The sequence below is a fragment of the Acartia tonsa genome, chromosome 15, assembly GCF_053477335.1.
Source record: "Acartia tonsa isolate MP-2025a chromosome 15, ASM5347733v1, whole genome shotgun sequence".
In the NCBI taxonomy this organism is placed as follows: Eukaryota; Metazoa; Arthropoda; class Copepoda; order Calanoida; family Acartiidae; genus Acartia; species Acartia tonsa.
Window position 1 is genome coordinate 11462781 of NC_137274.1, and position 12671 is coordinate 11475451.

Consider the following 12671-nt stretch of genomic DNA (forward strand, 5'->3'; position numbering starts at 1 on the left):
TATCCGAATCCGGCTGATGGCGGCAGGGAATGTCCCGTCCTGCTAGCGCCGCTGGTTCGGATCCTGCTATCTCTTGCAGTAAATGTTGGCCTATTTTTAGCCGTTTGCACTTATTTGGCCTGTTTCAGCCAGTCCGCAGGCCTGTTTCAGCCCTTTGAGCGCTCAATTCTCCGTTAGATGTCGGCGCTTCTCGCGGTTCTCCGTCAAGTTTCGCTGTTTCACTTCCACAACTGCCGGATGCAGAGTTAGACCTTGCTGTCCAGGGTGGGTAATTCAGGTTGCTTGTGTCAGTTTTTGCCAGTTTCACTGCTGGGAGTACCTTGGCCTCAGCTGCGCGTCTGCTCTACACTTGTGGTTTGCTGTAATCTCACACAGCTGTCACCAAGTTGTGGTATCCGCCTAGGATAAATGGCAGACACCAGAGTTCGAAAAGACTACGGCAGTGTGACAGACGTGGACACCTTACTATAGAGAAGCTATGCTTCTCTAACAATCACTAAATAACAAACAGCAACTATTCAGTTGTTCCTTTATTGAAGGTCTAAGGGTTACTAAAGCTATATACAACAAACAATAGTTACACAGATAGGAATAAATAATCATAACATAAAAGCATTATAATACATATACAATAGTCAGTTTGGGCAATAATGATCCCCCATCCCTGGAAAGGGTGGGGGAATTAACAATGCAGCTTAACCATAATAAAGCTTGTCAGATTCAATCATTAATTTTAGGCATAGGGAGGGGGTCGGCAGACCCCTTCCCCAGGACTCGGGGGAGGGCCTGTGGCCCTTCCCCGAACCCCGGTCAGGGGTGCCATAGGCATGGCTCACGGTTGCCGAATACTACATATACACAGAAACTCTACAATCAGAGTATGTCTGTTTGTTCATCTGTCTGTATAAAAACATTACAGAATATATTTATTTGGTACTAGCGGCTACGCCCCTAGAGGCCTTTAGGGGCACTTGAGACGGGAAGAAGTGGTTGAATTCTACAACTAGATTTTTATTTTAGACTTAAAAAGAAAAATTTATTTTTTGTGTGTGAAATGGGGTCCTTTTTTAGGGGTTGATTTCTCCTAGGATGGTGGAGGTACCCTCCCAAAATAAGTTATAAACCTTTCAAGAACCAATGAGAAGCTAAATAGAAAAAAAAGAACCATTGATCATTTTTAATTACTATTCAGGGATCTAAAGGGATAAGACAATGACCGCTAAATTGATTTACATTCCCAAATATGATACATGGAAAACCCTTCTGTATGTTTCAGTTAATGGTTGAAATGTTGGGCACTTAATTTAATAATCCAACCAAACAAAAATCGCAACAATTCCCCTAAGTAGTTAAGCCAACGAATAACAAATTCCTATATTAAACTATGGGGACTAGTCTAATAAACAGCCCATTGTCCCATCTCGCTCTGATTAATATATTTTTGTATCTGTATGTTACACTTCCTATTTTCTTTATTTGTATTCTTTTAAACTTAAGAGCTTTACTAATTATGGATGTTGTCTTTTTCCCTTGTTAAATCCAATTACCTAATTCTGGATATTCTTTGAGGTTGATAATTACAATTATATTTTATTAAATGGAAAAAGAACAATTTAATCATAATTCAAGATAAAAATTATTTTATCACTAGCGGTTTTGCCCCTAGAGGCATCTAGGGGCCCTTGACAAGTGGGGGGAAGTTGACCCCTCCCCTACTTTCAGTTTTAGTATGTAAAAGAAAATTTTTTTTTTAAATGTTGGGTAGGAACTAATTTTTTCTAAACTCAAAACTTCTCAGGACCATGAAAAACTTGAACCAAGAAGAACTATATCAGTTAAGCGGTTACAAAGAATCTTCGGTACCGACAGACACCCTCACACACACACACACACAAACAGACAGACACAGAAACTGTTACTTTTATATAAAGATTAATAGACACTAAACTACTCCTTAATATGTTGATCCTATTATCAGTCTAAAAGATAGGTCAATAAAGAAGAACCAAATTGGTCCAGCGGTTAGCAAGAACTTTAGACACAGACAGAAAAAACACACGGACATCCTATCTTTTTTATACATGGATATAACTTTTAAACGATAGGAAATTTTTTTTTTCCAGATGATATTTCTCTCCCTGCTTTAAAGCACTATTTATGATCCAAAATAGATTGATGTCTGTTTGTCCATCTTTCTGATGCTTAAGAACTGATATGGTTCTTTCTTTACTTTACTATGTAGCTTCTCATTGGTCCTTGGAAGGTTTATACCTTTTTTTGAGAAAGAGAAGAGAAATCGCCCCTTAAAAAAGGACCACAACACACAAAAAAAAACTTTTTCTTTTTAAGCCTAAAATATAAATATAGTTGTTGAATTCAACCCCTTTTTCACCTCTTAAGTGCCCCTAAAGGCCTCTAAGGGCGTAGCCGCTAGTACCAAATAAATATATTCTGTAATGTTTTTATACAGACAGATGAACAAACAGACATACTCTGATTGTAGAGTTTCTGTGTATATATGTATCTTTATAATAAAGTAACACGTTCTATGTGAGTCTTTGTGCACCAAGGGATCTCACTAACCACTGAACCAATATGGTTCTCCTTTACATGGTAGCTTCTTATATGTCCTGGTAAGGTTTATTACTATTTTAGGAAAGGGTACCACCACTATCCCAAGAGAATTAACTCTCCAAAATAAATGTTTTTGACTTATTCATTAAAAAAAACTGTAATTGTAAGGGGGGTTCGACTTCCCCCCCAACCCAAGGGCCTCATATGCCTCTAGAGGCGTAGCCGCTGCTAGAAGATTATCCATTAATATAAAGTAGTAAAGTTTTTTATCTGAATCTCAAAATTAGGCAATTAATTATGAATAAAAAAATCACGCAACCTTTCTTTTAGAAAAAATCAATCTTTAAAGTTAAATAATGTGAAAAGTATAAGTTTAAATGAAAAAAAGTCTTTAGTAAGTGCTATTTATTTTTGATGATAAAGATTTTGCAAAAGACGTTTTATTGCTATGTTGATCAGAAATATGTTAGAATTTGTTGTTAGGTTTTTTCTACAAATCTTTATATTGAAAGTCTAAATTTGAAAATTGTGATTTTTTTAAAGCTTATAGTATTTATATAAGTTGTTTGTATCTTTTAGTAAAAAAAAATATTGAAAATTATTTTTTGTTTGTTTTTTATTAAAGATTTTCTTATTTTTTTCAATTTTTTTTCAGAACTTTAAATTGAAAAAAAACCAAAAGACCCCGCTAAAATATTTTGTCTCCACCTGGAATCATCAAGGATTTATGTCTATTTTCACCCTACATAGGTCCCAGGGCTCGGCACTTACTTTTGTCTTGATTCAATTGTAGCCCACAGTGACCTGCAATAATTCCTTAGATTATTGATAATTTAGATATAGCAAAGTAAACAACATTTAAGAAGTGTTTAAACAAGGATGACAACATCCATAAAAGCAAAGCTCTAAAATCAGAAGGAAGGACAGACGAACAAAAACTCATATTAAACAATAACATTAATTTGTTAGTCTAAACAAAATTGTATGTAAATTTGTTGAGAATTGTATAAATAAGGATAAAGTAAAAGAAAATACTCTTTTTAAAAGACATACCTTGCTTATGATATTGAACCTTATTGTCATGGGAATCATTATCAGAAAAATCAGATGAATAGTATAATTATATCAAACAAAAAGTTGTTGTAAAAAAGTAAAAAATTAATATTTTTTAAATGGACGTACAGACTTTCTGGTAAAAATTACAGAGTTGCTATGCTTTTTTAATCATACATAATTGTTATAGAAATCACCTTGCAAAGTTTAAAATTGATAGGACAATTCTAAATTAACAAAAAGAGATAACCAGTAATAACTTACGGCAGAGAGACCGACCACAATCAAGAAAAGCTTTGCTTTTATAAAGTGAAAATACACAAAACAAGGATGACAACTTCTATGAGTAGCGAAGAACCTGAATGTAAAAATATTAAAAATTACAATTAATATTAATTAGCATTTGTAAAAATTTATCTATTCTTCAAAATCTAATCAAAATATGCATAATTAAAACTGGATCAGTATGTAAAAAAGGATCTCGCCAACTGCTGAACCAATGAGCTTCTCTATTACAGTGTAGCTTCTTATAGGTCCTGGAAAGGTTTATTGCTATTTTGGGAGAGAGTACCACAACTCTCCCAAGAAAAATCGCTCCTATAAAAAATACCCCCCTTCACAAATATTTTTTTCAATTTCATTTTTAAGACTACAATTAAAAGTTGGGTTGAATCTCCCCCCAACCTTAAGTGTCCCTAGAGGCCTTTAGGGGCGTAGCTGCTAGTTTACAAATATTTAGACAGAACTAACTTTAGAGTAGATATTGTTCAGGGTCATTCAAGAGAAATGATTTTTAAAAAAACTTAATTATGCATAGAAAATAAAACTATTTTGTAAAATGCTTTATATATTTGGAAAACCTATTATAAGACATTTATGTTTCAAATATTTAAAAATAATTATTTTAACAAATTATGCCCTAAAGACCGGTTTTTTCAAAGGCCTTTTTTTCGAAGATTTATGGATTTAAAGGGTGTGAAAAAAACACACAAATCTTTATAATTCAAATTGCGCGGCTTGTGTTAATAGTAGAAAAATGTTGCGCATACCGTTAGATTCGTCATGAGCTCTAGTTTATGAAAATATAAGTACTGTTTTTGTGCCATTTGTAGTGTAGGAGCTACGTTGAAAAATGTGAGAAAAAGGTTGAAAATTTTTAAGTAATTGGAACATTTTATCACGTAGCTCATATACCATACGTAACACAGGAATGGTTTTTATTTGTTAAAAAACTAGAGCTCATGACAATTCTAACTAAATGCATAACATTTTTCTACTATTAACACAAGCTGCGCAATTGAAATTTCAAAAAGGTGCTCGTTTTTTTACAACCTTTCAATTAGTAAATCTTCGAAAAAAAGGCTTTTAGGGCATAATTTGTTGAAATAATCATTTTTAAATATTTGAAACATAAATGTCTCATAATAGGTTTTCTAAATATACAAAGGATTTTTAATGATTATCTTATTTTCTATGCATTATTAAGTTTTAAAAAAAAATCATTTCTCTTGAATGACCCTGTAGATATTAATAAATACAGGATTCTTGTTAGTTTTTTTATTATCAAATCACACAAAATCACGATAATGTTAGTAATTATATCAAAAGTATAAAAAATATAAAAATCAATTGTCAATAATAAGGCATTTAAACAAAATTTTTTGAATTCTAAAGATTTGTTCTCTACAATGAAATGAATATAATTTAAGTTAGAATAATGCTTACAAATAAATGCAGAAAAATTAGAAATTACCTAGCGGGTAAAAGTGACTCAAAAATCAGCCATGTGACGTCATAAAAATGAGTGATTATCCATCTGTTTTTTAAGGGTTTAGGGGTTTTCTTTCCCACTTCTCCTGTCATCTCTTTCAATTTTATGACATCACATGGCTGATTTTTAAGTCACTTTGTCCCTGTACAAAATTACCATCAACAAAATTAAACAGGCATTATACATCCATAAGTAGCAAAGCATAAAAAAATACCCAAGATATTTTAATTTGAAAATTAAACCAAAAAAAATACTTCTTCTTTCATCTATAGACAAAAAAATCCTGGGAAATTAGTTTTACTTTTACAAATACTAGCTGCTATGCCCCTAGAAGCCTTTAGGGACCAGACAAATTGTTTCTTTTCAATCTATTTTAAAATCAGCTATTTACCAAAAATATTTTTTTCGCCGATAGATGGTGTTAGTTATGATTTTGGCTAATTGCAAAAATATCCGCAGGGCGGCGTTTTTTTTATTTTTGTCGATTTCTATGGGGAGGGTGGTGGTACCCTACCCCAAAATAGTTGTAAACCTTCCTGGGACTTATGAGAAGCTACCCTGTTAAGGAGAACCCGATCAGTTAAGCGGTTAGCGAGATCCTTCAGTACAGACAAACATACATCCTGTTACTTTATTATAAGGATTATTACAAACAAAAAAGCTGTTTTACAGAAGTCCAACTGCTATGGATATTTCATACTCCATAATATGCTCCATAATGAAGGAAATATTGACATCAAATTTCAGCCGTTTAACTTAAATAGGAGCCGAGAAAATCTCCCCTACACAGTTCAGACATACATTTCAAATTATAGAGTAGCTTTGCTACTAAAAATCTCCATTATACAATAAAAGGTTAAAACAAAGATATGTTACTGTGAATTGTCTCCATTATATAAGGAAATTAAGCTTTTTAAACCATTCAAAGCAATAAATATTGAATATATGTTACAAAAATGCTAAAAAGTCCCCAGAAATGTATGTCTTATAAAGGTAAATTAGTCTTTGAAAATGAAATTACTTTTGATGTTATTTCATACAAAGATTTCAACTCTCTAACTCTGATATTAATCAATCTATGGAATTAACAAAAAGTACCATAAAGTCATTGAAAAAATTTGAGTGTATCCATTTTAAAGAGTTGTTTCTTCACTTACATTTGGCTTCTCTGGTTGTTCAATCAAAGCCTGAAATTTAAAGAAATTATTATATATTATTAGAGCAAGTTTTTAGGCCTCTAGGGGCAAGGTGGTGGGGAGTAGACCGCCCAAAACAATATCTAATTGTATTTTTTTTATAAATTTAAAATGTTTTATTGAGTTGGGTTGATTTTTTTCTAGGGAAATTTCTTTCCACAAGAAGCTGCATTGTAAAGGAGAGCCATATTAGTTCAGCAGTTAGCATGATTCTTTGGTACAAATAGACAGACATACTCACATATAACTTTAACTTTCCATTAAGGATATATATGAAGTTGCTGTAAATAAAATAGAGAACTCAATTGGTTCATTTGTTTGGACATCTTAAAAGAAAAACATTTTCTAAAAAAAACTTTGAATTCAAGTTTTGAGACAAAATTTATAAAGTGATACAAATAAAAATCCCATTAGATAGATATTTGTAAATGTTGTAAATGAAAAGGAATGTGATATGAAGGGAATATTTTACCTTTACATCCAAAACTTCAGGGATATTAATATCCAAATCATCCTCAGTGCTGGGTACAGGAAGAACATCCTGGTAAAGTAATTTAGATCAAATGAATATTTATAGCCACTGAGACGTGAAAAATTGATGTTGATAGTTGTTGTGAATCAAATCCAATGAAGGAATAGTTATTTCTTGCAACCTATTATAAACAGCTTTCTGTGGATATAAAATGTACAATTTTTATGTTCATAGAAAACTGGATATCATACGATGCTAGGCGTAATTTTTTGTATGGATGAGAACCGGTTCTAATCCACTGGATATTAATTGGTTTAGAACAATTACCAGAAATAAGTTTATCTTTTACCTTTACAACTACAACTTCAGGAATTGCAATATCCAAATCATCTTCATCAGTACTGGGTGCAGGAAGAACATCCTGGTAACAAATTTTGTTATCAATTTGTTAGTTACAAAATTTTCTCCTTATTACCTTTAAAGTTCGTGCCGTGTTCATAAAAATATATTTCAAATATTTAAGAATAAAATGACTTTATCATTGCAGAGAGTTTATCATTTCAAAGCTCATGTTTTAAAAAATAATCAGACGTAATTTTTTTTCAATTTTGAAAATTTGAGTCTCTCCCCCCTCCCTCCCCAACAAAACTATGAAATCGGGCCATGGCGTTTTTTTTGCAATTAGGTTAGGTGGCCAAGCGCCTGCAGGCTAGGAAGGCCAGGTTTCATAGCTTTGTTGGGGGGGGGGGGGAGGGACAATTTTTTTTTCAAAATTGAAAAAAAAATTTTTGAGGATAATACCAAGAACCATAAAAAAGTTATAAGTACAACTACTTATTTTCTTTCCATGATTCCATTTTAAAAAATCAATTATGCAGAACAATCAGATCTGAAGAAAATTAAACCTGTCATGTATTTTTGGAATATTATCCTTCTAAATAAACCAGTCAAAATTTAAGAATATTTAGTATGTTGATTAGCCCACCTGTTTTACATTTGCAAGCAGGGGATCTATTTCAAAATCACTACCACTACAAATTTCTCTCTCAGTTTCCTAAAATATAAAAAATAATTATTAAAAAATAGGAAAGATCATCAAGAACCATCACAGGCTATAAACAATACAAAAGCCAAAAGACTTTAAAAATCATTTTTCAGCTGAAATAGATATGATCATTAAAATTAGATATATTTGTTCTCTTGTTACTTATTTTTTTTCCTAGCATTGATTTAAGTGATAACAATGACAGGGCCAACAAAGATATATAAAATTTTATAAATAGGAATAACTTACCTTTACAACCCCAACTTTCGGGATCTCAATGTTTGAATCCCCCTCAGTGCTTGGTGGGGGGCCATCCTAGTAAAGTAAATTAAATCAAAAGAAGAGTTATATAAATTTCTAATTTTTAAAGCTTATGTTTACAAAAAATCATAAAAACTTTAAAGAGGAACAAATGCAAATTTAGCTTTATAAATTTTGAATCACCTCGGAAACTGATTCTTGAATCTCATCAACCAACTTATCATCATCATCTTTGAGTTTGATGAGTGGAATTGTAAACTGAAAATAATTTTACAAATATATGTCAGGATTTTTATATAAAATTTAGAATTCTAAATTATTTCATAAAAACATTTTTTAATAATAGAAAATGCAAAGAAACCAATACCTGTTTAGTTTCTACAACTGGTTCTTTCTCAACACCCAAGGCTGGCAATTCTATTTCTTGATCCTAAACAAATGATCAATTATAGAATTAGTAATGCTGGTTTCTGGATAAATAACTTGTGAGAAGGTCTCATAATAGTAAATTTAAAAATTACAATTAAAGGTTTAAGGTTTATAACATGAATTAATCTGATCAATACCTTGATTATTGTTCTATGATTTCAAATTCAATTTATACCTTTACAACATATATTGCCTTTATAACATCTGCCAAATCTTCATATACATCAGGTTGATGAACATTTACATCCTAAGAAAATTGATTTTGTATTTTTGACTATTTCATTCTTTATCATTTTATAATGCATGATTCCTAAGAATATTAAGATGATTAACTCACCTGTTTTACATTAGCAAGCAGGGGATCTGTTTCAAAATCATCTCTACTGCAAGTTTCTTTCCCAGTTTCCTAAAAAGAAAAATAATTCATGATATCAAATAGGAAGGTTAATCAAGAACCATCATATGCTAAAAACAATAAAAAAAACCAGAAGATTTTTTATTTAGATTATATACTTTGATCAATGATTTCTCATGATTTTACTAGCCATTGCTTGAAATCTTTTTGAAAATTATAATTATGTTTTTAAAAAATGCATTGTGTAACTAATGCCTTATCAGAACACTAAAAAGTTAAGATTCCATTTTCTTAATAAATAGCTATTTTGAATTTGAATGAAATATGAATTTGAAGTGATACCAGTGACATTAGACAATTAAATTTGATGAATTGATATAATAGAAATAAACTAACTTTATACCTTTACAACCAAAACTTTAGGGATCTCAACATCAAAATCTTCATTTGCGCTTTGTGGACCCACATCCTGTTAAAGCAATTTAGATAAAATAAAAATATTTCTTGTCTCTGTGAAATAATAGATTGTAAAATTTGTTGTTAATCATATTCAACAAATAAAATAGGTTTATCTTTTACCTTTACAACCAAAACTTCAAGGATCTCAATAACCAAATCATCCTCAGTGCTGGGTGGAGGAACATCCTTGTAAAATATTTTTAATCAAATTAAATAAAAAATTTCATGTTACCTGAAGAGATTAATGGGGCACTATTTAATATTTTCAAAAAAAGAACCATATTAACTTTTAAAAGAAAAAATGTAAATTTGACAAACTCCTAACTACCTCTGATAATGAAAAATAAAATTTGAAGCTTAAAGATTAACTATCATATATTTATGAATGAACTCCAATGGTTTGTCTTCAATTCTACTAAAATTTTGAAAAACTACAATGTCTACCTTTACTTCAACTTTTTCCTGAGTATCATCTGCTATATTTTCATGTACATCAGGTTGATGAATGATCACATCCTATATAATAAATATAAGGGCAATTTTGAGAGTTTATATTTATATTTGAATAAAAAGCATTACAGAATCATTATTTAGATGATAATAATTAATAATGAATAGCTTGCCTGAGTTACATTACCAATTAAGTTAACTGTTTCAATATCAATTCTTGTTTCATTACCAGTGTCCTAGTAAAGATAAACTAAAATTTTCTTTTGTTATTTTTGACAACAAAAGATATTTATGATATTCTTTTACATATATAATATATGTACAATTTTTGTTTGGATATTAACCTTTGAACCAGACAGGAGAGGCTGTATTTCCTCAACAATATTGCCATCTACATCCTAAATTATTCAAAATTCTAAAAACAACCAATTTTTGAAGAGACAAATTGTGATATTTTTGGCATGATAGACTTAGTGCTAGGAATACTTATAACTTCATCCTGCAAATTGAAAAATAGATTATTTCAATTTTGATGAGGAAAGATGAAAATTGTGTCAAAAATGATCCATGTGACGTCATAAAAATGAGGGATTATCCTTCTCTTTTTTTAGGAGTTTTCTTTCCCACTTCTCCTCTCATCTACCTCATTTTATTACATCACATGGATCATTTTTGACACAATTTTGGCTTTGTCAAGGTGGACCAGGAAAGCAGCAGTAGTGCCACGAATTCAGTGGCAGCTTTGTCAAGTAGCAGAACTGGCAGCAGCAGCTCACAAGACAAGATGTATTGTTAGTAAATAGATAGATAAACAGATCAATAGTATAGATGTATATACTGATAACTACCTCCCTTCCTTTTTCAAAGACATCTTTCTTCTGCATCTAAATTATTTTCTGCTACTTGGCTGTGTTAATATAAGGGACACCATTGGTTGATTTTCAATGACCCAATAGAAAGGTTGCATCCTGGCTGGGTCATTTAGGTATAAAGCAAAAAAATTACTTTTTAAAGACCTTTCCTAATAATTTTATTTTTAAGAAATAGGTTTATTTACTTTTTTCAACAATTTCTCATTTTCATCCATGTTTTCAGTTTGTTCTGGTCCTGACTTCAAGTCATCCATGGGTTTGGTTCCATCAACTTTGGAATGAATAAACTTGAAATTGTCAAACTTCTCTTCTACTTCTTCAAGGGCTTTTCCACACAAAGTATTTTCCAGAGTTACTCCTAATTAGAATATATTATCAGTATTTAAAAGTATCTATAATACAAAGTAGAATGATGTCTATCCGTCTATCTGTCTATGTTTGTACAAAAGGATCTTGCTAACCACTGAACCGATCAGGTTCTTCTTAACAGAGTAGCTTCTCATAGGTCCCAGGAAGGTTTATAACTATTTTGCGAGAGAGTACCTCAGCCTTCACAAGATAAATAGCCCCTGTAACCCCCCCCCCTCCGTTCCCCCCCCCCAAAAAAAAATTTTTTAATTTTTTTTTTTTTAAATCTAAATTTAAAACAAATGTGTTTTTGATTCAACTTCCCCCTTCAAGTGCCCCTAGAGGCCTCAAAGGGGCAAAGCCGCTAGTTTTTTAATGTAGGATTTTAGAAAGAAGTAATCTGTTAGACAAAAGTATTTAAAATTTAAAATGATTTTCTGCAAAGCACTAAGTAGATTAACTAACCTCTCCCATCCCCCCTCCCACTATCATAACAAGGATGACAACATCCATAAAAGCGAAACACTGAAACGGTAGGACAAACGAACATTAACAATTATATAGTGTCAGAACTGAATAATCAGAATAAAAATATATAAGAATCGAAGCAAAATTGTAGACAAATTTGATGAAATACTGCTTGAAACAGGATAATGTTTATGGACATACTTACTTTTAGGACTTGATTATAGAGTTGCTTCGCTTATAACATTATACTTTGTTGTCCCAGGAATCAATATAACAAAAATCAGATCAATTGGATGAGTAGATCACATAAAAATTTGTTGTTAAAAAAGAAAAAAAATCAACATGTTTAAAATGGACGTACGGACATTCTGGTAACCATTATAGAGTTGCTACGCTTTCTAAATCGTACCTAACTACTAAAGGAATCACCATGCAAAGTTTAAAATCGATAGGACAATTCTAACATGCCTAAATTAAGGAATAAAAGATAACTATCTCGGACGGACGTACGGACGGACGGACGGACCGACCCTAATTATAGAAAAGCTTTGCTTTAAAAAAAATATTATAACATTTTCCAATCTGATCTAACCTGAGTAATCTTCAAATTCAGGCATTCTACATCCTGATATTGTAATTTTCTGCATTCTGTCATAACAAACTAGTCTTGACAGGAATGAGAACTCACACTTGTCTTCAGTTTTTACAGGCCCATTAATTTCATGCCAGACATGCAATTTTGAATAGTACAAAACCTAAACATTTTCAATTACTTATTGTCACAGAATTTATCATATTAACTATTGGTAATGATTTAAAAATATGTGAAATTATGAACTAATTTTATGAAATATTTATATCATTTATACTTTGTTAATTTAAACCTTTTTAACTCTTTGATCCTTTTTATTACTTTTT

General features: G+C 31.2%; 2 protein-coding genes and 2 long non-coding RNA genes across 4 annotated transcripts in view; all 4 read right to left on the minus strand.

Annotated features, from left to right (window-relative positions):
- Positions 1 to 7065: 7065 nt before the first annotated feature.
- LOC145307458 (uncharacterized) lies at positions 7066 to 8121 on the minus strand. The gene is made up of 3 exons (XR_013875477.1): positions 8052 to 8121; positions 7416 to 7487; positions 7066 to 7135 (listed from the first exon to the last, which is right to left on the minus strand). It is a non-coding gene; the product is annotated as an uncharacterized LOC145307458 (long non-coding RNA).
- Positions 8122 to 8206: 85 nt separating this feature from the next.
- On the minus strand, positions 8207 to 9507 carry LOC145306889 (uncharacterized). The gene is made up of 7 exons (XM_080149232.1): positions 9499 to 9507; positions 9139 to 9207; positions 8977 to 9048; positions 8740 to 8802; positions 8556 to 8630; positions 8361 to 8426; positions 8207 to 8224 (listed from the first exon to the last, which is right to left on the minus strand). Exons 1-7 carry the CDS (start codon positions 9505 to 9507, stop codon positions 8207 to 8209), a joined length of 372 nt encoding a protein of 123 aa, XP_080005358.1.
- A 51-nt stretch (positions 9508 to 9558) lies between these two features.
- LOC145306755 (uncharacterized) lies at positions 9559 to 10128 on the minus strand. The gene is made up of 3 exons (XR_013875194.1): positions 10060 to 10128; positions 9736 to 9801; positions 9559 to 9625 (listed from the first exon to the last, which is right to left on the minus strand). It is a non-coding gene; the product is annotated as an uncharacterized LOC145306755 (long non-coding RNA).
- A 77-nt stretch (positions 10129 to 10205) lies between these two features.
- Positions 10206 to 12671, minus strand: part of LOC145306890 (uncharacterized) — a 33350-nt gene continuing 30884 nt past the window's right edge. The window contains exons 14-17 of the mRNA XM_080149233.1: positions 12346 to 12508; positions 11123 to 11295; positions 10410 to 10463; positions 10206 to 10238 (exon numbers count right to left, since the gene is read on the minus strand). Of these exons, the coding sequence (XP_080005359.1) occupies positions 10206 to 10238; positions 10410 to 10463; positions 11123 to 11295; positions 12346 to 12508 (423 nt within the window). The remainder of the gene's footprint in view (positions 10239 to 10409; positions 10464 to 11122; positions 11296 to 12345; positions 12509 to 12671) is intronic.

Coding starts and splice junctions, on each gene's coding strand:
- LOC145306889 (XM_080149232.1), bottom strand. Junction 8,631..8,739: donor CAGTTGTAGAAACTAAACAG/GTATTGGTTTCT, acceptor AATTATTTTCAG/TTTACAATTCCACTCATCAA. Junction 8,427..8,555: donor TTCAAGAATCAGTTTCCGAG/GTGATTCAAAAT, acceptor TTACTTTACTAG/GATGGCCCCCCACCAAGCAC.